This window comes from Acartia tonsa, chromosome 13 (genome assembly GCF_053477335.1).
Source record: "Acartia tonsa isolate MP-2025a chromosome 13, ASM5347733v1, whole genome shotgun sequence".
NCBI classification, from domain to species: Eukaryota; Metazoa; Arthropoda; class Copepoda; order Calanoida; family Acartiidae; genus Acartia; species Acartia tonsa.
Window position 1 is genome coordinate 36,264,159 of NC_137272.1, and position 27,514 is coordinate 36,291,672.

Here is a 27,514-nt window from a genome sequence, read left to right on the forward strand (position 1 = left end):
AATTAAATTATCTTTTAAAATGAAAAAAAATCTAAACTTTTTTTTTATATCCCTGAAAATTTTACCTTTATAAATTTAAAATAGATAATTGTCTGCTAAAATGTTCACAACATAACATAAATGTTCATATAAATAACTCCCAGTGGTAAAAAAATAATAATATTAATTTGTTGTAATTTATAACAGATTTTTAATGCAATAGCGTTTGTATTTGATATATTATAGAAATAATATTATAAAAAACGTGTTATTAGGCAATTAGCATTGGAGTTTTTTTTATTACAGTCATAGCAGTGCCGCATTATTTTGCGGTAACCAAGACGAAATTTAAATTATCTCCCGCAAACATGTATTCAATTTGCAAATGAAAAAATAGGGCCCAGATGCAGTAGCCATAGCATAATTTGAATTACATAACTTAAATGTTAAACTTTTTATAATTAACACTAATTGAAAGGTCGTAACTTATTGAATTAAAATGTGATTTTATATATTTAAAAGCAAAGCTTTTCTAATTATGAAAAGTGTGCGTTTCTATAATTAGGGTCAGTCCGTCCGTCTGTCTGGAACGGATAGCTTTTTTGTTAATTATGGCATGTTATAGTTTTCCCATCAAGTTGAAACTTTGTATGGTGATTCCTTTTGTAGTTAGATACAATTTAGAAAGCGTAGAAACTCTATAATTAATACAAGAATGTCCGGACGTCCATTTTAAACATGTAATTTTTTAACTTTTATAACAACGAATTTGTATGTGATATTATATCCGACAATAAGGAGGACATCCTACTTCTTATATTTTAGGCTGGAAACTAAAAATTTTAAACTAAAGCTTCATGAAAAAAATTTCATGAAAAAGTTTTCCCGCCAACCACCATCTGCGGCGGAGCTGCTAAGTACAACTGGTTAAGATGCGGAAAGGGGTCCTACTTTTGAGGGTTAAAGACTGTTAAAGATATATAGTTTTTAATTCAAATTAACAGGGTTCAACAGCCGCGGGTAAGCCTCAGTTAAATCGTCATATTATATCTTTAAAATTAAGCTGGAAATCTAAACTTGTTTCTTAACAGACAAATTTCCTTATTAAAATCTTATTTTGCACACCTGCGGAATTTTAGGCTTGTGCGCGGCTGTCGATCCCTTGAAATTACTATTCGTAGCCCAACATAAGAAAACGATATATTCTTTGATAACAGCTGATTGGATAAACAATATTTCCTTTTAATGAAAAAATATCTATTTTTGCAAAAATCATGTTTTAAAATTTTTTAAAAAGTTATACAGCTTAGAAAATAAATATAAATAATTTTTATTTAACACCTTTTTTTATTTTGCTGCCTTAATAAGGAAATATTTAATATATTTGAATCGGCTTAATGCAATTTTTTTTCTTTTTTTTATGATTATTCAATACATATGAAAAAATAACATTTAAAAATCTCGCCACAAGAAGATTTAACAAACAAAACATTGATTTTAAGTACGATTTGATTTTTAAGTTTTAGAAAAAGTATAGAAATATTCAAAGTTAAGTGTTTGTTTACATTTTGAAAAAATAATTTTGCCCTGTTCTATTTGATTAGAACTTTTCAAACAAACTTTATTTTATAAAAGATTAATATTTTTTAATGTTTTTTAAAACATATTACTTTAGTTTGGTTAAAAGTTTATTTTTCTAGGTGATTTAGGGGTTGCAATTTTTTTGCAAATTACGTTTTTTGGCTTTTCATTGAAATAAGTTGCACAATTCTGGTTTTTACTGTATAAATTTATTAAATGACTTCAGAAAAACATATTATAATACTTACATTTACTTTTTTTTCTAACAATCTGTTTTTAAGGAGACTTTTTATATCGCTGACAAAAATGGCATTATTCTGCAAAAAAATAACTTTTTTTGCAAATATAAAGATATGAAAGTATTTAATAAATGGTTAACTTTAATTTTTGTTTTAGCAAAATGGATTATTGTTTCTTATAAGATGAAAATAAGGTATCGCAAATATTTGTTGCAATTTTAATGCGATTTTATTGCAAATAGGAAGACATAGGATTTTAGTTTTAACAGATTATGATTCTGGACCCAAAATTACATAGGACTGAAGTTTTCATTTGTTGATTGCTGAAAGTTAAAGTTTCTTGCTCTAGAATCGCTATGTGTGAAGTAAGTAGTTATAATCCCACTTGTGAAAGATTCTTTCATTTCATTTACCCAAATTGTATTACAATTTCAAAGAAATTTATTTAGATTTATAAATTAATCTTTTAAAGTAGGGAATATTATATGAAATTGTACATTTAATATTTTGCTAACCTCTGAACCAATTGAGTTCTCCATTTCAGGGAAGCTTCTAACATAAAATATTATACCATGTCGGGATGGTTTTAAAATAGGCTTTTTACTTCTGGGTCGCTATAAGAGGCAAAATTATTTATGTAAAAAATCCTCCAAAAACGCATAAAAAAATTTACAACAATTTTCAAAAATCATAAAAGGGTTATTAGCATAAGAATTTGTTTCTTTTTTTGTAAATTTTCATTTGATTTTGGAGGATTTTTTTTACAAAAACAATTTTTTCCTCACTAAGTGACCCTAATTTTTTTTTGAAAGAATCCACCTCAGCTTTGTACATTCCAAAACCTCCAAATGTCGAAAAGGTGCTAGTTTGTGAAATGTCGATTCAAATTATTTTCAAATCGATTTTTAGAAAATGCGCGAAAAAAATTATTTAAAACTTGGCAACCTGTATTTACACAGTAAACCAGTTTAGATCAGCTGATTTCTGCTAGAAAAGCTATCACTCACCAAAACACAAGGGACAAACATTGAACGTTACAAGGGGCTTTTATTCTAGAGCTTCGCCCTCAAGCAGTTTTTATTATGTAATATTTCGTAGTTTAGTGTATCAGAGTTATAATTTATATTTTTTCATTGTTAAATTAGTTTTTTTTACGGCTAAAATAATTAAATTAATTTTTAAATATTTCAAGGCGTTGTTTTTGCCTTTTTTAGATATTTATCTTTGTGTTTTTCCTTCTGCTTTTTATATATATCTAAAACCTGTTTATTTTAAGACATATGTGCCTATATATATATTATTGTCCTTTGTTATATTAAAATCTGATTAATATTCAGCGTGATAACATTAAAGTAGTTTTTTTTTAATATTGAAATAAAACGTTTCAAGTGAATTTTAGGGTATTGTACGTCTAAAGGTCTTAAAAGAGTTTCGTAGGTGTTCTGTTCTATAATTTGGCTCGGTCCGACCTTACGTCCATTTGTAACGGATAGACAAATCGTTATTTAGGCGCCATGCCTCGATCCAACTATTTAGGTTCAATTTATAATAATCAAGCGTAGCGCAGCAACTCTTTGCTTTCGTGTGATGTGTTAATTTAAACTGTTTTATAGACATTAACCTTTGAAATGGCGATTATTCCTTTGACGACTAGCATGTATATATCCCTATTATCAAGTTTAACAATTGTATGTGTACGCCTATTATTAAAAACTAGCGGCTACGCCCCTAGAGGCCTCTAGTGGCACTTTAAATGTTTTTGTTTGTTAAAGTTAATTTTTATGACGATACCTCTTTATTTGACGTTGAAGTCTCCCCTAATTTTTTTAAAATTTCGATTTTTTTGTCATTTCTCTTGGGAGGGTGGTGGTACCCTCCCCCAAAATAGTTATAAACCTTCCCGGGACTTATGAGAAGCTACCCTGTTAAGGAGAACCCGATCGGTTCAGCGGTTAGCGAGATCCTTCGGTACACACAGACACACAGACAGACACACAGACAGACATCCTGTTACTTTAGTATAAGGATATCTTTAACGACAGTTATATATATATCTATCTACATCAATTTTTTGGGGGGCTTAGAAATATTAAAATAATGTTTTAATTATTCAGCTTCTAAATATTTCTGAAACATACTTGGACTTCTATATTTAAAATAAGTAAATAAACTAATTCTATTTGAACTGATTAATAAACTTTGGCTACCAATATTTTACGTTCGTACAGTTTATTTATGAAAAATTCTTCTTAAAAAACACTAATCTAATTTGTAAGGTTTCAAGAGTGAATTAAGCACATTTTTCCTGTTATACATTCTCGTTTAAAAATATGCCTCTAAATGTATGTATACAAATTTTTTATGTGTAAATCTTAGAGAGAGAGAGGGGACAATGGGTTGTTTACACTAGTCCCCAAAGTTTTCTTATTCGTTAGCTTTACAATTTGGAGACTTAAGTGAATTTTGATTGATTGTTATGTTAAGTTGAGTGTTCATACGTTTCAACCACTAATTTTAATCTATAGATGGTGTAATTTTGTGTATCATTATTGGGGCAATTGTCTTATCCTTGGTAAACCTATATTTTTCATATTTCAGACAAGCTACATTTCACAATGGCCACGTCAGAAACGGGTCAATTAGTGAGTGTAGACATAGAGGCTACGCCCGGGCCATCACAACCCGTTGCCAACGGCGGAATAACGGCAATAAACGGCGCCATTCCTAACGGAAACGCTGCCGTTGTTCAAAATGGCGTTCTCGGTCCGAGTAAAGCTATTTATTCTAGTATTGATGAGCTCAATATGAATGTGGCTTCTTTAGATTCTATTCAGGTCAGAATTGCTAATCTTTTTGGGGGTTAGAAAAAGTAAAGGGATAATTGCATTAAGTACATTTAACAAGTTTGATTGTCAGCATAAGTTACAAGAATACCATATAACTTATATGATTTTGTATAACGATGAATATCAAACAATTAGACATCTCCAAATTACTCCTCATGCTCTTTTTGTGAAAATAAGCTATATAATTGCATATATCACAAAATTATCACGTTTTTTAAAGTCTTGATACTTTTAAAATACATGGTAAAAACATAAAATTCTTTTAAATTTATATATGCCCGCCCCATAAATATAGTTTAAACCATTGAACAGGAAAAAATATTCAGTTCACTAAATTAAAGTTTAAACGCATTTCGTGCAGCTACCCCTTTGATAGTTTCCTTGGTTGACATTAATACAATTATTATTAAACTAAGGGGAGGGGGGGGGGGTTAATGTAACCATCTCGTAATCAATAAGCAAATGGCACTTAGAATTCGAATTTCGATCTGAACTTTTGCTCAAAAATGGCAAAACGGCTGAGCCGCCAGCCGTTAGCCGTTACTTTTCCAACTTTTTGTTCGATTTAGGAAAATAGACCTACCAAGGATTACTCATGCAAAATATCAGATGAAAAATTCGAATTCTAAGTGCCATTTGCTCACTGATTACGAGATGGTTGTATTAATATTTTTGTAATATGTAGGATTACGATTTAGTTTTAAAAACATACCTTAGAATTTCTTAGGTATTTATTTTTAAATGTTAAACTTATTATTTCCTTTTACTCATACTAGCGGATGGGGCTTATCATCTAGGGGCTCTGTATTCAAAAGGATATGGAGGGGCATAAAATAGCCTTAAAAATATCCATATTTATTTATGAAAATATAATCGCCTAAAACCACCTCTGGACCTATAAGATACACTGTAAAGGAAAATCATATTGGTTCAGCGGTTAGCAAGATCCTTTGCTACACACAAAAAGAAGCTTACTAGGTATTTTATATAATAGGATGGTTAGCCCGAAATGTTGCTTTCTAACAAAACCTCTAGAAAGTTATAAGCTTATCGACATATGATTTCAATTAAATTAACTTTGTAAATCACTTTTATGCACATATTTCTACATTTATTTAACCATTTTTCTGTTTTATTTAGACTTATCAAGGCTCCGAAGAGATATGCCAAGATGGAAGACCTAGAATTAATTCTATTAACTCAAATAACTCGACAGGTAGGGGTTAAATTTATTTCTAAACTATGTTACTGTCTAAATAATGATGTTGCCACTGTATTGACTATTAGCGGTTGCTAAGGGCCCCAAATTCAAAGGGGTAAGTAAGAAGATATCAGAAAATTTGTTTAAAAATACTCCAAGGCTTAAAAATTTAAATTATCCCAAAACTATCCTGGGACATATAAAGCTTTCTTAAAAAGAAAACTCAATTACTTCAGTAGTTATTGAAATCTTAAGCTTTAGGTAGACTAAATGAAAAAACCTTCCTACTTTACATAATAAGATGGTGTTGTCATGTACACTACAGGGATGAAATTCAACCATAGGATGTAAAGGAATATTAAACATTTTTAATCTGAGCTCTACGCCCAAGCATCAGATGAATGATTCAGTTTCGGATATCAGGCCGTCCTGCATTCCTTACCGAATCTTATTCACTATTACCTATAAGGCTATAGCAAGTATGACAGGTGTCCCACGTTGTTAAACCGTAATAGTAAAGCGTAGAAGGAGTTCAAATCTTAGTTGTTCTCTGCGTAGACTCGAACCAACTTTTCTCAGATCAGTAAGCAAGTACCATAACCACTAAACTCCCCTATAGTTGAGTAAAAGTTAAGTTAAGCCTTATTCACGTGAGACAGTTTAGATTCCATCAAAATGTTTATCTTTAAATTCATCTTTTTTTTCTGAAATGACATTTTTAATACCTACCTAGGCAGTAAATGTTGATTTTTTAAAGCTCTTAAATCTTTTTTTGAGAAAAAGATGTCGATTATTTTGTTTTTCATAGATACCAGCAGCTTTCCCCCTAGCGTAAGTAGCTTAAAACCAGCCAGGGATCTATGTAAAGCTTCCCTAAACTAAAATAGAGAACTTCTTACCTATCTAACCATTTTTTTTAGGAGACTCAATTCATTCTGATGAAGCTTTGATACCTGAAGTTGGCTACAACTCAAGATCCGCAAGGAAAAAGTAAGTAGAATCATTTTTTAACAAAGTTAAGCTTGTTTCCCTCATATCACAAAAACTTAGTTTGTTTATGATTATTTTGGGGGTTAGGTTAGGATAAGCAATGTTTAGAAATGTTTAACGGGGATAGGGTATTGTAGGTTTTTAAATTATCTTTCTTCAAAATCTTAAATTTGGGGAAGAAAGTCAAAAATAACTTTGAGTGGACCCAAAACATTGTTTAGTTATTTACTACAAAAATACCTAGGTACCTACTGAGACATTTCGTTATATTTAAATTTTCCAGGCATCTAAAGGGATAAGACAATAGCCGATCAATTGATGTACAATTACATTGTACAATACATCCCCAATGATGACACACAAAATAACAACTTATGTTGATTAAATAAGTGGTTGAAACATTTAAACATTGAACTTAATATACCAATATATCAAAATTCAGTTTAAGTCCCCAAAAGTTGTTCAGCCAACAAATAAGGAAACGTTATTTTAAGATTTTGGGGGATTAGTGTAATAAAAAACCCAATGACCCCTCCCTCTCATAGATATTTCATGTTTGATATTGTCAGGGCTCGCGGGGAGCAGACGCCTCTAATCAAGGGACGGGGCAGAGACAGGAGTGAGTATGAGGATTTGGACGAGGAAACTTTCAATAACTGGCCAAGTAAGATTTTATATTTCTAATTAAGGTAATTGGATCGTTAGGGATAGGACAATGGGCGGTGAAATAATGTATACCTACTATACTCCCTTCACAATAAAGAAAAATATCTCTTTATGTTAAAAATATCAATGTAAAAATTCAGAAAAGTCATATTTTTTTTGTTAAGGGTGATTTCCCTAATAGTACCTACATATCGAGCAATGACCACCCGCCCTTTGCAAGGGGCCCTAACCCTGTCGGGCCATTACATGCGGGGCTGCCTACTACACAAAATCTAACATTACCTGAATTACAGCAGCAAAAACTTTTCTTAAAAATGTATCAATCAATCAATCAATCAATGTATTTATATTGAATTATTAGTAACTATCTTTAATGTATTTATGTATCTGTAGATAATATTTTTAAATATTTTTGTTACTTTGACATTTGTATTTTTAACGAGGTATTTAGATTCATATTTTTGTATTACACTTGTATCTATGGTATTAGTAATTTATGTCAGGTTACTCTTTATACCTCAGGGATTTAAAGGGATAAGACAATGGCCGATAAATCTATGTACATCCCCTATGATGATACACAAAATGATCTCTTCTGTAGATTAAAATTAGTGTTAGAAATGTTTAACACTCAACCTAATGATCCACTTAAAATTCACTAAAGTCCCCAAAGTTGATAAGCCAACGAATAAGAAAACAGTAATATAAAACTTTAGGGACTAGTGTAATAAACAGTCTAATGTTCTCTCTCTCTGGTATACCTAGTTATAAATAGAAAATATTTATCATAGTTTTCCTATGATTAATATGAATATTTGGTAAAGTTTTCATAAATAACATGATTAACAAGAATAGCTTTGTATATCTATAAGAAGCGAAGAACATTAAAATATTTTTTATAATCTGCAAGGAAACTGCCAGGGATCTAAAAGGATAAGACAATGGCCGATTAATTGATGTTTATCCCCAATGATGACACACAAAATTACCACTTCTGTAGATTAAAATTAGTGGTTGAAACGTTTAAACACTAAACTTAATAAACCAACCCATCAAAATTCAGTAAAATTTCCCAAAGTTGTTAAGCAAACCATTATGAAAACGTTATTATAAAACTTTGGGGGCTAATGTAATAAACAGCCCATTGTCCCATCTCTCTCTATGAAAAACCTGCTAATAGACCAGGAAGCTGCAGTTTTTGCATATTTTGACTATGTCTTGGGTTTAGCCGATTTAGATATATTAAACGTATAAACACTTATTTCCTAAGTATAAATACTGAATTCTGAAAGGACCCAAAACTTTTAAACCATTGAAAAAGATACCTAACGTTTTTACATTCTAATGTCCCACCCCCCTCCCTGGTTTTAAAAGCGAAGCTTTTCAATAATTGGGGTCCATCCGTCCGTTACAGTTAGCTCTTTTTGTTAATTTAAACAGGTTAGAATTGTCCTATCGATTTTAAACTTTGCATGCTGATTTCTACAACAGTTTAGTACGACTTAGAAAGCGCAGCAACTCTATAATCGTTACCAAAAAGTCCGTTCGTCCATTTAAAACAAGCTGATTTTTTACTTTTTGACAACAAATTTTTAAATGTCAAAATTATCCAATTCATCTGATTTTTTTAAATATTCATTTTATACAGTTCTGACACTCTTCATTTGTTAATGTTCGTTTGTCCTTTCATTTGAGAGCTTCGCTTTTATGGATGTTGTTATCCTTGTTTTTACTGTATTCCAAGTAAATATTTATATAAACCCTATCAAAGGATTAGGCTGGAAATATTTTATCAATAAGTTCAATAAAAATATTTTTGGTAGATTTTGTGTTTTTTTTCTTCAATGTCCAACTTGCACCTTTTTACTGGAATCCAACCGGTTATAAGCCAAGAAAGTAAACTTTAAACTTTTTTAATACTTTAACTACCTATAAAATAGGTTATATTAAAATGCGAATCCTAGAAAACTGTCAAACAATAATTGGAAATCGAATATAAAGGTACCTAGTTAAACAAAATATGATACAAATACTGGACCTTTTTTGCTTAATATTTTCGATATGATATAAAGATTTTTTATGTAGATTATACATTAGTTATTTATCGCATCGCATTATAAACAGCTTTCCGCGGATATTGAAATGTACCTTATAGGTTTAGAATCATTTTATAGCCACGAGTTTAGGAAGGCATGGGCTAGTTTTCATCTACGATTTTTTTCCTGTTTATTAATCCCTGTATATTCGTGGAAAGTGACGCATTCTAACCTAATAAAATGAAGTAAGTTAGTTTAATTAGAAACTTTTCTTTTTATGCAGGGTGGGAGGGGACATTGAGCTGTTTTTTAAAACTAGTCCCCAAAGTTTCATTACAACGGTTTCTTATTCGTTGCTCAATAACTTTGGGGCTTTTATTGACTTTAGAATAGTTGGCTTCACTCTAAGTAGATTGTCCAAACGTTTCAACCACTAACCAATATCTACATTAGGGGTAATTTTGTGTATCACCATTGGAGATTAACATCAATTTATAAGCCATTGTCTTATCCCTTTAGATCCCTGCTTTTTATTGGCTTGGGTCTAGTGTCAAGTAAACGTACATTATCACAGCACATGTTTGGTATGATTCATTTTATAATTCTTATGTAATCAAGACTTTATAACCCATTTATTGTTAAAAGTTTACTTTATATAGTCTACCTGTAGAATAAAAGAATAACCTTAGATGATCAATCAAACATAATAATCCTTTTAAAGTTCTACTACACGAAAATTTTTGTTTATATTTTGTCACTTATTAACCATTTATAACTGACTTACTACGTGGAAAACCGCATTGCTTCGAAACCGATCAACATACACTGGATAAGAACCGGTTCTAAGTCATACCGAAAAATCATTTATCGTTTCATATTATATCCTGTTTTTTTAAGATCATAATATTAAAACCAGTTATGTTAGCTTGTGCCTTCGTTATCTCGGGGTTAACAAAACTGGCGTTATCCTCTTAGAAATTTTTTTTTCAATTTGTAAGAGAATATCATCAAGAAAGACAAAATATGACATATGTTGTCAGTACTTTGTTTATATAACAGATCTTTAGTACCTATAGATGTATATACAACAGACAACTACCTCCCTTCCTTTTTAAAAGACCTATTTCGTCTGCTTCTCAATTATTTTTTGCTACTTGGCTGTGTTAATATAAGCGACACCATTGGCTGGATTTAAATGACCCATTTGAAAGGTTGCACAAGGTGGTTGCGATGGGGAGATACAGTTATATAACCCTTTCTCCCTTTAGTGTTTTACCCTAATACTAGCCTGAAGCCATCCAGCGGACTATTCTTATCTATAGAAGACCTCATTCTGATAAGTAGTTTAAGAGTTCCTAATGGAGAAACATAATAACCCTTCTACTTTATTAAACAGGATATAAGCAAAAGATTCTTCATAAATCTTTAATAAGTTTTATAATACAAATTTGTGTCTAAGATATTGCTATCGTTTTTAAAAGCTTCGCCCTTTTTTTACACATGAAATGAGTTTTTCTTAATCTCTTTTCTCGTATTCATTCGAATCCGGTGGATAGGAACCGGTTCTCATCCATACGAAAAAACTATGTCTAGCATCTTATTATGTCCAGCTTTCTACGAATATAGAAATGCACAATCATAAGATTAAAACCAGTTTTTTTAGCCGGTGCCTTCGGCACCTTGGGGCTAAAAAAAAAGTTTTAATCTCCTAATTGTACTTTCTATATCCGCGGAAAGCCGTTTATAATACGATGCGAGAAATAACTATTATTACACAAAAATTGCCAAAATAAGGAAAATAAGACAAAACAATAAATTCTCTGGATATTACAAAAAATGCAGAGACAAAAATGGGTCCCATATTTTAGTATCGCATCTGGTCTGAAATTAGATCTGTCTTGTCAGTCCGTCCGTAACGATATGGGGGGGGAAGTGTGATTTTTTGGCCTAACTTTTCTATAATTAGGGTTGATCCGTACGTCCGTCCGTCTGGAACGGAAAGATTTTTTCGTTAATTTAGGCATGTCAGAATTGTCCCATCGATTTCAAACTTTGCATGGTGATTCCTGTAGTATTTAGGTACGATTTAGAAACTTTTTTAATAATAAATTTTCATGAGATTCTGATTTTTTTGTTTTTAAACTTGACAAGTGTCGATGTTTGTTTGTCCTACTGTTATGCATTATGTCATTCTTGTTTTTACAAATATTGATAATTGAAAATTACTTACAACAGTCTTTTATTAGTTAAGGGTCATTTTTAGTTGCAAAGCTACTCTACAATCTATTTTACATGTTAAAACTTGATTAATATAGATGCCTCTATTAAAACTTTGTGCCTAAATGTCCTAGAAATCAATCTTCCAAAAATCAAATTTATAGGAAAATTAATATTTGAATAAGCTATAAAATCATTATGTTTATAATGGACTTTCTGGTTGTGATATTAGAGTTGCTGCGCTTCCTTAATTGTACCCATCTGTTACAGGAATCATCATGCTAAGTTTAATAGGGAAAGGAGTTTTCTGACATACCGAGATTAATTCTTAATGACTGACGCTAAATGTAGAAAAGTCTTGGCTTCTAAAACCTCTTAATTTATTAATCTATGCATCTGAGGAGAAGGGAAAAAGGGAGAGGAGCAAAGAGAGAAAGAAATAGACAAAGGAGAAAGGGGAGAAAGAAAGAGAGTGAGAGAGATAGATAAATATAAAGGTAGGTTGGTGTAAAGATACTAGTAATTTAGATTCCCAGAACTAATAGGTATAATAGATCAAGTCTTTAAATTTAAGTTTTCCAGTAGTAAACATCCTGGATTTACACATATTAAATATAAACAACTTATTTTTTCTCATTTTATTTATGAAATGCAATTGTTTCACTAATAAATAGATCATCAGATCCAATTAAGATGTTAAAAATAAGAGTTTAAAAAATATGTCTCTTTGCATTTTGAATCTTTTAAAGATTTACATTTATAGAGTTTTTGTTCAAACTTATGTTATAAATAATGTTGAAAATTAAAGGCTTTGTTACTTTTTATTTGTTATTGTTAGTTTGTCTGATTTTCTGTTTTTATTAAGCTTCAGTTTTATGGATATTGTCATTCTTGTTTTTTTCATTAATAGAGGCTTAGGTAGTTTGTTTCTTTGTCCGTTTCTTCGCTTTTTTGGATGTTGCATCCTTGTTAATGTTGAATTAATATATTTCGTAATATGAAGGATAATTCTAAGTTAAATCTGATGTAACTAGGAGTATCCAATTCTGTGTAATATGCAGCGCCCGTTAAAGGGATAGGACAACGGACTATAAAGTTATATTTCCCCTCATTTGTTCGGGTAAAATTCTACATTTGGTAGCTGGTAACTATTTGAAATAAGGCATTTTTTTTCTCTTCTGAGGGTAGGGTACACTGGTACCAAAGTATTGTGACCATGTTTTCGCATTTGTTGGCTCAAAAACTTTGATTAAGTTTGCTTGGTTATATAATTTAGTTAAATGTCCAAGCTTTTTAACAAATAATTTTAGTCTACAGAAGGGGGAATTTTTTTTATCATCATTGGGGCCACACATTAATTAATCTACCATTGTCTTATTCCTATGGTACCCAAAGTTTTATACTAGCGTTTTCTTATTCTTTACATAAGAAGCATTGGGTAATTTTATTGATTTTTTCTTTGGTTGGTGTCCAAAGTACCTATTAATTTATTATTCAGAGGGGGGAAATTTTGTTAAGCATCATTTGTAATGTAAATCTATTTATCTGCAATTGTCTTATCCCTGAAGATAGATCCCTGACAAAAAAAAACAAATTGTTTCTTATCCTTACCTCTTTCTCTACCTTTTTTGCACCCTCTTTCAGAACTCTTTTTTGCTGGCATTACCTCCTCTCTCTGTTATAATAATGGATGTACAATATATGTGGATATTATTACAAGGGAAAATTGTCGTCAATTTAGGTTGCTATTTCCCCTGTTTGTTATTGGTCAATTTGTTTATTCCTTAGGAAGGAAGGGGATGGGGTAAAGGGGGGAAGGGTGGAAATTGGTATTTTAGCCCACTTTAGCGTTCACTTTATAAGAGTACATGGTAATTTGGTGTAAGATCCAAGTAATAATAAATCCATTGTTATAATATACCTCTCGGGTTCTAGATTGAACACATTTATACTCTCTGTAGTCTGGTGTTTTTCAAAAGTAACTTCAAATATTTTCTTATTTAGACAAGTTTAAAGGTGCAGGTAGGGTACATTGGGCTGTTTATTACACTGGTCCACAAAGTCTTCAAATAACATTTATTTACTAGATTGCTTAACAATAACAACCTTGGGGACTTTAATTAAATTTTGATTGGTTGGTTCATTTAGTTGAGTGTCGAAACGTTTTAACCACTAATTGTAATCTACAGAAGGGGTAATTTTGCTTATTATCATTGGGGATGTACGTACATGAATTTATCGGCCATTGTCTTATCCCTTTAGATCTCTGTGTCCTTGAACCAAAATAGTTAAGATTTACAACAATTATATACATTAAACAGAAGGCCAAACAGTCATTAAAATTCAGGGGGGGGGGGCGAAAGTGACACTTTTTAAAACCAAAACTAAAAGTCAAAGGAACTCAACTAAAAAGAGTTATAGGTCTGACATTTTGCATGGCAGTTGCTTTGTAGGGGTACAATATGGAACTGTGAAGAAACGGCGTCGCAACCGCCGAGAAAAGGCAAAAAAAATTTCGGCTGAAAATGGCGGATTTCGGCGGTTGCGCCGCCGTTTTTTCACAGTTCCATATTTTACCCCTATAAAGCAACTGCCATGCAAAATCTCAGACCTGTAACTCTTTTTTTTAGTTGAGTTCCTTTGTTGACTTTTAGTTTTGGTTTCAAAAAGTGTCACTTTCGCCCCCCCCCCCCCTCCCTTTTTGTGTATGAAATGAACAGGACTGACGGACCATGTAAATTACATACTGGTTGCTCATTGGTATGGGGAATCTTTACATAAAGATCAGCCTTCTATCTTGAATAGCAGTTGAGAAAATCTATAAGCTTTAAAGGGTGACTGACGGACGGATAAAGTAAAATACCAAATACTAAAATTTTGTTTTATTTAGAAATCTTCATGTAGGGTTTTCATCCATTGGACAATTCTTTTATGCCTAAAGTTGATATTAGTTCTAAGCATAAATGAAAAAAAACATTTTAGAAGGGGAATTTCAAAATAAAATAGTGATTTTGTTTAGATTATACCTACTTTAGCTATTACTATTTTAAAATAATGGCTGTATTGTCTGAGTATTCTGTTTTACTCTTTCTCTCTCTTTTTCTCTTACACACTCTCACTCTCTTCTTTCTCATCTCTCTCTCCTCTATCGCTATTTTCTCTCTTTCTCTCTCTCCTCTATCGCTATTTTCTCTTTATCTCTCTCTCTTTGTCTTACTCTCTCTCTTTCTCTCCATATACCACTAAACTCTAATTTTCAGTCAACGTAGACACACAGTGAGACTCTAACTTTATATGTATTCATGTAAACTTGGCCTAAAATTTACTTTCTATTACAAATAACAGTTCAATTACTGCCTTATATGTCCTGTTATTGTGCTGTTATAATTGTGATTTGATGATATAAGGCCTTGAGTGACTGTATATATTCTATAATATCAGCTGTTATAATTATAGTTAATAAAACCTTTATCACCAGAGTAAGCGAGTGTGTGTGTGTGTCGGTGCGTGAGTGAAAAAAATACGTTCGTCCTTAATTTCACTCAAAAAATATTGAACTCTTACAACATAATATGTGTGAATGTACATTTAAATGTGTATTAATGTGAAGTTATGCAATACTAATGTGAATATTTAGTTAAATTGAAACAATCCTAGATATTTTGTCTTATTTATGAGGCAAATTTTTTTGTTTTTCAAACTATTTTAGGTTTTTGATACTGGAAAAGTCCAAGTTTTTCTATTTTAACATCAAATATTCGAGAGAAAAAATTAATATTGCCGCCCTACTTATAGTAACAGTTACCCTTGTTTTGCTGGGATGGAGGGGACAATGGGCTGTTTATTACACTGGTCCCCAAAGTTTTATAATACCTTTTTTATTCGTTGGCTTAACAACTTTAGGGACTTTTATTTAATTTTCATTGTTAGGTTAGTTAAGTTGAGTGTTAAAAAGTTTCAACCACTAAATGTAATCTACAGAAGAGGGTAATTTTGTGTATACTCATTGGGTATGTGCATTAATTTATCGGCCATTGTCTTATCCCTTTAGATCCCTATATGAAGACAGTTATCCTTGTATTAAAAATGCCTCATTCGAGTTGATTGATAAAGCTTAAGTCTGTAGGTGTTTTAACTGTTAATTTCTATATTTATCAGATGCTCTTATTCTAACAAGGATGCTAATATTCAATAAAATGAAACTATTTTAAAACAAAGATGACAACATACGTAAGTAGTGAAACACACAAAAATCATAGAGTAGATAACGAATAAAGTAAGTAATAATGCAGATTTTCAGTTGTCAAAACAAAAAAAGAGAGTTTTTGCAAAAGTTTATTTCCTTTGAAGCATAACCGACAGACAGACGGACAAAACAATGTATACACTAGATGCATATATGTCATAGGAATCTTCTCTGAAAAAATTCAGCTGCCTATCTTCAATAGCAGACTAGAAATTAATCATATTTTCCCCATGGCGTTTTGTTTTGATGGAGAAAAAAAGTAAAATATAGAGTAGCTTCGCTAGTAACACTAAATAATATACTCGAAAGGGGGGGGGGGGGGCAAAAGTGACACTTTGAAACCAAAACTAAGAGTCAACAAAGGAACTCAACTAAAAAAAGAGTTACAGGTCTGAGATTTTGCATGGCAGTTGCTTTATAGGGGTACAATATGGAACTGGGAAGTAACGGCGGCGCAACCGCCAAAAACCGCCGTTTCCCGCCGTTTTTTTTGCCTTTTCTCGGCGGTTTTCGGCGGTTGCGCCGCCGTTTCTTCACAGTTCCATATTGTACCCCTATAAAGCAACTGCCATGCAAAAGGTCATACCTGTAACTTTTTTTTTAGTTCCTTTGACTTTTAGTTTTGGTTTCAAAAAGTGTCACTTTCGCCCCCCCCCCCCCCCCCTTTACAAATGTGTTAAAAACAGAGTAGATTTTAATTTTAGAGAAGTCTCACTATTACAATTGTAAATTATTCATGATCAATATTTATTGCCAGGGAGGGAGGGGACATTGGATTGTAAATTAAACTGGCCCCCATAGTTTTATATGCACGTGTTCTCTTATTAGTAGAATTAAAAACAACCGGGATTTGAAAAATCTTGATTGGTTAGCGTTGTCTCATCTCTTCCATCAATGAATTTAAATCTACAGAAGTTTAATTTTAATTTATCATTATTAGGGGAGTGCATAAATTTATCATCCATTGTCTTATCCCTTAAGTATCCTGATTTCTATACAAGTTTTAGCTTATGAAAGAGGTCATGCGGATTAATATTTAATGCAATGGAAAAAGTATTTAATAAAGTGACTAACATTTATAGTTCAACATTTGTGTTAATGGACAATTTTAAATCCTTTTTAATAGCTAAGCCACTCTTTAATTCGAGATGTTCGTTTGGTTAACACATTATTGGGGTAAATTATCTCGGCTCCTATTTAAGATAGACAATATATAAGGGGGGGTTAATAATGCAACCATCTCGTAATCAATGCGCTAATGGCACTTATATTTTTATAGAAATCTTGGCATGAGTAATCCTTGGTAGGTCTATTTTCCCTAAATCGAACAAAAAAGTTGAAAGAGTAACAGCTAACGGCTCAGTCGTTTAGCCGTATTTTAGCTAGTTTTAGGGAAAATCTATCATTAATTACATAGGAATCAACTGTTTAAAACAATATTTTTGCTTTAACTCATGTTTAATAAAACCAAAAACCATTTTTTAAATATTTCTATTACCAGCGGCTAGAACCGGTTAAAAACGTCTGGGAGCGGCAAAGAGTATGATGTATTGATAGGGCTTGTGACGAATTTGCCCTATAATTAGCCAAAAAATGGCTTAACGGCTGAGCCGCCAGCCGTTAGCCGTTACTTTTCCAACTTTTCGTTCGATTTTGGGAAAATAGATCTACCAAGGATTACTCATGCCAAGTTTCATAATGAAATTTAGATTCTAAGTGCCATAGTTTATTGATTATTAACGTACTTAAGTATGTATTAGTTAGCTTAGTAACTGTTATACTTTTTGGCTAGGTAATTCTTAAGTTCATGATGAATAACTAAATGGTCTGCAAAAAAAATGCGTAGGTTTTTAAAATTCAGATTGCGGGGCTTGTGTTAAGAGTAAAAAAAGGTTATCCTACCGCTAGAACCGCTATACGCTATATTTTTTGCTAACCTTTTATGTGAAAAAAATAAATTTTTAACTGAACGACCATGTTTAGTAAACATTATTTACTAGAAGATTTTTTTACTTATCTATTATGTTCCTGTAAATTTATTCTTAAATTGGTGATTCTAAGGACAATAACGTATACTGTTTTATATTTTTTTGGCATTAAAACTAGTAGCTGATGCCTACTCATTATTAATGGCTTGAAAAAAAGTCGCGCTCTTATTTTAAGGAGTGGTTTTATAAAAGTAAAACTCATTATATCATTTTTTAAAAGCGAAGCTTTTCTATAATTAGGGTCGTTCCGTCCGTCCGTCCGAGATAGATAGCTTTTATTCGTTAATTTAGGCATGTTAGAATTGTCCTATCGATTTCAAACTTTGCATGATGATTCCTGTAGTAGTTGGGTACGATTTAGAAAGCGTAGCAATTCTATAATCATTACCAGAATGTCCGTACGTCCATTTTAAACATGTTGATTTTTCTACTTTTTTAACAACAAATTTTTAAGTGTTTTAATTATCCGTTTGATCTGATTTTTGGTATATTGATTCTTGGGACAACAAAGAACAATATTATAAGCAAAGCAACTCTATAATCAAGTCCAAAAATGTAAGTATGTCCATAAACATTATCCTGTTTTTAAGCAGTTTTTCAACAAATTTACCTACAATTTTGATTTGACATTTATACATTTATGTTCCGACTTTTCAGTTCAGATACTATACAAGTGTTAATGTCCGTTTGTCCTACCGTTTCTGTGCTTCGCTTTTATGGATGTTGTCATCCTTGTTTAAAGAGTTATGACTCAGGGATCTAAAGGGATAAGGGATAGCCGATGAATAAATAACATCCCCATTGATGATAAACAAAATGACCCATTCTGTAATTTAAAATAATTGGTTGAAACGATTTAATATCCAACTTAATTAATCCACCAATCCAAATTCACGGAAGTCCCTAAACTTGTTAAACCAACGAATAAGAAAAAGTTATGATAATACTTTGGGGACTAGTAAAATAAACAGCCCATTGTCCCCTCTCTCTCTCTCTCTCTATGGGTATAAATGACTGTTTTAAAATACGAGAAGATTACTAGTGTTTACCAGTTGGTCAACAATATGACTTTCATCTAATATAACACAGGGATCTTAAGGGATAAGACAAAGAAGATAAATTTTATGTACATCACCAATGATGGTAGATAAAATTACCCCTAGAGTAGATTAATAATATTATTGTTAAAACAAGATTTGATAAAAATACCCAATGTTTGAAGCCAATGTTAAACCAAATATTTACAAGGATGACTGCATGATGCATCCTTGAACTAAAAGCTCAATGTATTAGATCATCTGAAAAACTACAGTTCGGTTCAACACGGTCACAGATTCTTTGCTTTTAATATCATGTCTTATCTTTCCTTTAATCCTTATTATTTTAAAATTTAAACTTGTAAGGAATTTCACGACTTTCTGGTACCTAATAATTTTAGAGTTGTTGCACTTTCTTGATCATTCCTAATTGCAATAGGATTTTTCATACAGGATATGAGATCAATTGGACAAATTTAGCAGGAGTTGAGCCATATCTGTAAAGGACGGTACAGACGGACACTTCTTAAGTTTAGGAAAGCTGTGCTCTTTTTAATGAAAGCTTCATACAATTTTTTTCTTCCTAAAAAATCCTTCATTTTTTGCGTGTACTATTAAACGTTGGCTAAATTTTCGTACAGTAAAATACATAGTTATTAGTTATCTTTATGTTTTAAAGTTATCTTTATATTTTAATCAAATGACGCATTTAAGATAATATATAAACCTACTTAATTAAGTATCGGAGCTTCTTAATACATCTGATTTTTATATCAGAAAGATAGAGGGGACAATGAACTGTTTATTACACTAGTCCCCAAAGTTTAAATAACGTTTTCTTATTTGTTGGCATATTAACTTTAGTGAAATTTGATTGGTTGATTCATTAAGTTGAGAGTTCAAACGTTTCAATCACTAATTTTTATCTACAGAAGGGGTAATTTTGTTTATCATCATTGGGGATTTACATCAATTTATCGGTCATTATCTTATCCCTTTCGATCCCTGTTTTTATATTCTCACTAAATAATACAGAATAGGCTTCGAATTAGATTGATTTAACAAAAACTGGTTCTGAGCCAGACTAAGTATCGTGTTATAGAGAATTTTACATGAAAGATTAAATAAAAAAAAGCCTTCGACCCCTAGGGGAATTTTGCCTATAATTTTCTTTTCCCTGGAAAACTGTCTATAATACATTCTTATTATAAGTACTGAGAACTATTTAATTAACTAGGTAGGTAGGTAATATATAATTTTGATTAGATTTCTAATTTTCCATTAATTTTCAATTTATCTGGATTATTAGAACAAACAAGGATATTGATATTCATAATTAGCGCAGCAATATCAAGCTAACATTAATTTCAATTTTGGATAAAGGACAGAAAAGTTTACTTATGCAAAGTAGAAAACTGTTTTTGAATACACAAAAATCTCTTTCAATGGACTATTTTTTGATTTTCAAATCAGAGTACTGACATATATACCTTAAATATAGAAAATATTTGCTTTTAATACTACCCAGGGATCTAAAGGGATAAGACATTACTCTTTATATTGATACACATCTACAATGATGACAAACAAAATTACACTTTCTATATATAAAATTTATTTGTTACAAAATTTGAGCACAACTAATTCGGCACTAACCAATCAAGCAAATAATTCAATAAAAGTACCCAAAGTTTTTGAGCCAACGAACAAGATCAACGTGGTTATGAAATTATTTGTATCAGTATAATTCTTATGTCCCGTCCTTCCTGATTTTAATAATCTATATACAAAGTAGAATGATGTCTGTCCGTCCCTTAAGATCTCGGTAACCACTGAACCGATCGGATTCTACTCTTCAGGGAATATACCTACTGGTTCTGTGGTGGTTTTAGGCTATTTTCTTGGGGGGGTGGGACACCCCCTACTCTCCCAAAAATAAAAAAAAATCCCCCACTTTTTTTATTATCTAAAATTAGTGGTAGAGTGGGGGCTTCTCATCAGGTACTTAATTTTTTTCTTTCAATTATTTAAAATTTGTAGGGGCATCTCCTATTTTTAGTAGCGAAGCTACTCTATAATTCACTTTGTCCGTCAGTCAGTCAGTCCGTCCGTAACGCTATGGGGGAAATGGGATTTACTCAGCTCCTATAAAAGATAGAATGCTGAAATTTTTTGACAACATTCCCATTATTAAGGAGCACAATTGACGATAAAACATCATTTGCGGTCGGACCGATTTTTAGCAGGTTTTAGGCTATTTTTATATTTTTCACATTTTTCTCCATATCTTCAGTGTTTATGGTCCGATTTTCAAAATTTTTTCAGTTACAGATATCAAAATTAAATTTCCTGTCGTTTAAAGAAACAATCATGAAGGCCAGACTGCCTTTTTAGCAGGTTTTAGGCTATTTTTATATTTTTCACATTTTTCTCCATATCTTTAGTGTATGGTCCGATTTTCAAAATTTTTTCAGTTAAAGATATCAAAATTAAATTTCCCGTCTTTTAAAGAAGACAACCATGACGGCCAGACTGCCTTTTTAGCAGGTTTTAGGCTGTTTTTTTTGTATTTTTAACATTTTTCTCCAAATCTTCAGTGTTTATAGTCCGATTTTCAAAATTTTTTCAGTTGTAGATATCAAAATTAAATTTCCCGTCTTTAAAGGAAATAACCATGACGGCCAGACTGCCTTTTTGGCAGGTTTTAGGCTATTTATAAATATATTTAACACTTTTTTCCATATCTTCAGTGTATATGGTCCGATTTTCCAAATTTATAAAGTTTTTAAGGATTTAAAAATTAAATTTTTTGTTGTTTTAAGAAAACAACTATGGCGGCCAGGCTGCCTTTTATTAGGTTTTTGGCTATTTTTATATGATTTACATATTTCCCAAGATCTTTGTTTATTTTGATCCAATTTTCAAACTTTTATGGGATATCAGTATCAAAATAATGTTTCCCATTGTTATGAGCATCTTTAATATAATTTACTTTGACCATCGTCTTCATACAAAATAAAACAAGGTTTCATATCTATTTTATCCAATAAATCTATTCTTGATTTTAGTAAAAACCTTTTAAATCTACCTGTACGTATTACCATCTACGATTTTTTGTGCTTCGCTATGGATGTTGTCATCCTTGTTTTTCTTTAATTACCTCTTGGGGCAAAGCCGGTAGTATTATATTTAACATCAAATAGCTTAGTTAAATAATGATTAAAAGGATTGTTAAAAAATCAATAACTGCTGCATTATTATTCACGTTATGGTCTAGTTAATTTTATTATTAGGGAGGGAAGGGACATAAGACTGTAAATTACACTGGTACCCATAGGTTTATGTAAATTTGTAACCACGTTATTTTATTCATTGGCTTAATTACTTTGAGTACTTTTATTTAATCTTTATTGGTTGGTTCCAAATACCTATTAATGTCCAAACTTTTTAACCAGTGACTTTAATCTACTGAATCTTATTAAAATCATTGGGAATGTGCATCAATTATCGTCTATTGTCTTATCCCTGATAATTCATGGCTATATATTATGTAATGCTAAAATAACATTTTGTTTTACAGATACTACGAAAATGACAAAATAAATGATTAAGGCCTAAAAGAATAAATCAACCAAACTTAAGAATGTTTTGAATTTCAAATATTTTGGTCTTAATTGCCTTTAAATCTTATATGACTAATCATTAGACTATTTAGAGGTGTTCTTTATATTTAAAAGCGAAGCTTTTCTATAATTAGGGTCGGTCCATCCGTCCATCCGTCCGTAACAGATAGCTTTTTTCGTTAATTTAGGCATGTTAGAATCATTACCAAAATGTCCGTACGTCCATTTTAAACATGATGATTTTTTACTTTTTTAACATCAAATTTTTATGTGATCTAATTATCCGATTGATCTGATTTTTGGTATGTTGATTCCTGGGACAACAAAGTATAATGTAATAAACGAAGCAACTCTATAATCAAGTCATAAAAATGTTAGTATGTCCATAAACATTATCCTGTATCAAGCAGTTTTTCAACAAATTTACTCACAATTTTGCTTTGGCTCTTATACATTTATATTAGGATTATTCAGTTCTTAAACTATACAAGTGTTAACGTCCGTTTGTCCTACCGTTTCAGGGCTTCGCTTTTATGGATGTTGTCATCTTTGTTCCATTACAAAATTGGCTAGTTTTAATATTTGGTGGTTTTGTAAGATTTCTTTTTCTTTCTTCTTGGTCATGGTTTGCGAGTTAGTAGAAGTTAGCTGTTAAGCATAGCCTTCTGTGGTATAGTAGAACAGGGATTTAAAGGGATGAGACAATGGTCGATAAATTGATGTACATTCCATATAATGATACACGAAATTATACCTTCTGTAGATTACAATCAGTATTAGAAATGTTTTAACACACAACTTAATAAACCAACCAATTAAAATTGACTAAACGTCCCAAAAGTTGTTGAGGCAATGAATAAGAAAATGTTAATATGACTTTTGGAGCTAATGTAATAAACAGCTAATGGTCCCCTCTCTGTCTTGGTTTAGTTCAGGGTGTTTTTAATAAGAATAAAAAGTATTTCTATATTTTAACCCACATACCCTTAACAGAAATTAATCATTATGTTAATGAATGTTATATATTTAAATATGCTCCATTATTATAAATAAGAAAAATCAGAGGTCTAGCTTTAATAGCAGCTGAATAAATCTCATTTTCTCCATAGCTTTACGGACGAACGGCCGGCCATTTCGAATTATAGAGGAGCCTCACTACTTACAGAAATATTTCTTTACTTGTTATCTAAATTTCTTCTTTCTAATATGGAAGTATTGAAAGCAAATCTAATATAAATATTAGATTGTATGATCTATGAATTACCTTGTATAAGGTCAGATATTCCATAGATTACTAGATTTAAATACAGGTAGCTTATTATAATTTGGCATAAGTTACCCTTATTATCCAACCTGATGCCAAATAAACCTTAAATTATTAATATGTTATTAATCAGGATATATTTTGCAGCTGGTTAACTACTTCATGTAAATCTAGCTTACACAAATAAAAGAAGGATGACAACATCCATAGATTACAAAAAAATCTTTAAAAAAATGACAAACTAACATAGTGATGAGAGAGAAAACTTGATAAATAGAAAAAAGAAGAACCCTTTTTAAATAAATATATATTTAAGTCTTTTGCATAATGAATGACGGACAAACGGACCAAGTAAATTATATTCTAAATGTTCATGGGAACAGTAGCCGAGAAATTCATTTTTCACCTAAATTTTTCAGGCAGACGGACAGTTAGAAATGTAAAGTAACTTATCTTAAATAACATATGTTACTTATAAAACATACATGCAATTTGTGTGTTTGTGTGTGTATGTGTTACTTAAACACACACACACACCAGGGTGGACGGGGATTTTGGGCTGTTTATTACACTAGTCCCCAAAGTTTTATAATAATGTTTTCTTATTCGTTGGCTTAATAACATTGGGGATTTTTATTCAATTTGTATGGTTGGTTCATATAGTTTAGTGTCCAAATTAAGTTCAAGCATTAATTATAATCTACAGAAGGGGTAATTTTGTATCATCATTGGAGATGCACATCAGTTTATCGGCCATTGTCTTATCCCTTTAGATCCCTGCAAACACACACACTTACGTGTGTCTTTTATAAGAGAGGATTAGGATTATTTTACTGTTATTCATAATTATTCATTCTTAAAGTAGACTTTCCAAGTATAGAGACGGTAATTATATTAAGATTAAGATCTAAAACAGAATTATATTTATGTATATTTTTGTCTTTACAGCATTAGAGTAAAACAATAGAGGGGGTAGGGGTTAAATAACTGTATGTCCCCTTCCTAAGAACCCTGTGCTGACTTTGAATAGGGTCCTTGAAAATCAACCAATAGCGTCAGGAATATTAAAACATTAAAGTCTCTACACAAAGCAACAAGCTTTACAGACAGACGGACGTATAGACCAGCCCTAATTATAGAAAAGCTTCGATTTAAAAAATACTGATGGTAAATTAACTGTTCATAACATTGACATAAATGTTTAGCGTAGCATTATGATTAATCAGAGGTCTAAAAGGATAAGGAAATGGACGATGAATTTATATACATCCCCAATGATGATAATTTAGATATCCCCTTCTGAAGATTATTTATATTATGTTTGGAATTAACGAATCAAAAAATGTAAGTATCCAATATTTTTAAGACAACGAATAAGATATAAAACCTTGGGTACAAGGGAACATAATTTCCAGTCCAATGTCCCCTCCCTCCCTGAAAACTGGTGCAACACCTGTATGACTTAAATATGTCAATATTGAAGTGACATTGGCCAAGTACAATGACATAACAAGGATTATACAATAGATATACAGGATCTAGATGGTCAATATGACACCTTCATCCGCAATGATCCATAAGGATAAGACAATGGTCGATATATTTATGTACATCTCAAATGATGATACCCAAATTACCCCTTTAGTAGATTACAATTAGTTGTTGAAACGATTGAACACTCAACTGAACTGAAATAAATCAACCAATCAAAATACACTAGAGTCCCCAAGTTGTTAAGCCAACGAATAAGAAAACATTATTATGAAACTTTGGGGACCAAAGTAATAAATAGCCCATTGTTCTCTCTCTCTCTCTGATTCATTCCAATGATTTACTGAAGCAAAGCTTTATCCTAAGAAATTTGACTATGTAGAGCTGACATATTAGGCGAATGAAATAAAAAAATAACTGCCCTTTCCTACTAAAATTTGTACACTTAATAACAAATAATATAGCTGAAAACTGTTATGATTTACTATATTGTTTACTACCTACTAACTAAATATAGAATAAAAACCAAAAAAACGGCGGTTTTTTTATAACCTATCCAAAACCCACAAAAAAAATCCGGGTTTGGGTTGGGTTATGGGTTAACAACCCTGAGTATGTATCTAGTTCTTCTTTTATTCTTATAAGATAAGATTATATATGCTTGCAATTCTCAGTGTATATTGCGAAATAAGTCAGTCATGGGAGCGGACAATTGACTTTAAATAACGCTGGTACCCAAAGTTTTATTGCTACTTTATCTTATTTGATGTATAAAAACTTTGGATATTTTATCGAATTGGGATTGTTTGGTTCTAAATTTAACCAATAATTTTAATCTACAGATGGCAGCAATTTTGTGTATTATCATAAGGGATTTTATAAATTTATCATCCATTGTCTTATCCCTTTAGATCCCTGGAAATAAGTTAAGTTTGATTGCAAGAATATATATTCAAACGTGTGTACATATAATTGCATAAGATTATATCCAGCATAATAATTATATAAGGATAGGTAACAACATCTATAAGTTGCGAAGTTTAAAAAATATGGATGAAGAAACGGACAAAGTAGGATATTTAGCAGATTTTTTATACATGTTTACTCTTGTAGTATGACCGACAGACCAACTGATCAAGTGATATTGATTCTCATTGGTGTAGGAAATCTTTTTTAAAAATTCAGCCGTCCTTATGTATAACATAGTAGCAAGAAATCAAGAGAGACATAGGACAATGGGCTGTTTATTACACTAGTTCCTAAAGTATTAGAATAACGTTTTCTTATTCCTTGGCTGAACAACTTTGGGGACTTTAGTGAATTTTTATTGTTGGTTGAATAAGTTGAGTATTCAAACGTTTCAGCCACTAGTTATGATCTTCAAATGGGTAATTTTGTTTATTGTCATCAATTTATCGGCCATTGTTTTATCCCTGCAAGAAATTACTGTAATGGATCATTTTGAATTGTTGAGTAGCTTTGCTATAAAAAATATAGAAATTGCTTAAATATTTTAATATTTTAATATTTCATCTTTTAAGTTTTTTTCCAAAATCCGTCGGTACAGACAGGCAGACATTAGAGTAAAACACTAGAGGGAGAAAGGGTTAAATAACTGTATCTTCCCATTGCAACCGCCTTGTGCAACCTTTCCATTCCAAAAATCAACCAATGGTGTCGCTTATATTAACACAGCCAAGTAGCAGAAAATGATTTAGAAGCAGACGAAAACGGTCTTTGAAAACGGAAGGGAGATAGTTGTCTGTATATACATTTATACTAAAGATCTGTTACCTAGGCAGACAAACATTCTGCTATTTTTACTTAATGATAGTGCAATGACATTATAAACTTATTTCTGCCCTAATGGATAGTTAATGAAAAATGTCAATTTGCATTGATTGGATATTATTGGATGCTGTGTGGTGTTTGTTTACTTTTACACTTACTAGTTGCTCCACCCCTAGCCTCTAGGGAAAGGCGTGGGAGGTCAGGATAATAGCCTAAAACCATAAATAAAGTAGCCTAAAAACTATCTCAGGACCTTTAAGAATCTCCACTGTAAAGGAGAACCATAATGGTTCAGCGGTTAGTGAGATCCTTCGCTACA

The 27,514-nt window shown here is 31.4% G+C and overlaps 1 protein-coding gene across 2 annotated transcripts in view; it reads left to right on the forward strand.

The window, feature by feature from the left end:
* The first annotated feature begins 4,394 nt into the window (after positions 1 to 4,394).
* Positions 4,395 to 27,514, forward strand: part of Pi4KIIalpha (phosphatidylinositol 4-kinase II alpha) — a 41,696-nt gene continuing 18,576 nt past the window's right edge. Inside the window, exons 1-5 of one of the 2 annotated variants that reach the window (XM_080145595.1) lie at positions 4,395 to 4,633; positions 5,786 to 5,861; positions 6,767 to 6,836; positions 7,406 to 7,500; positions 12,157 to 12,252. In XM_080145595.1, the coding sequence (XP_080001721.1) occupies positions 4,415 to 4,633; positions 5,786 to 5,861; positions 6,767 to 6,836; positions 7,406 to 7,500; positions 12,157 to 12,252 (556 nt within the window). In that variant the 5' untranslated portion in view covers positions 4,395 to 4,414. The remainder of the gene's footprint in view (positions 4,634 to 5,785; positions 5,862 to 6,766; positions 6,837 to 7,405; positions 7,501 to 12,156; positions 12,253 to 27,514) is intronic. The other variant, XM_080145596.1, reaches the window with a different exon arrangement.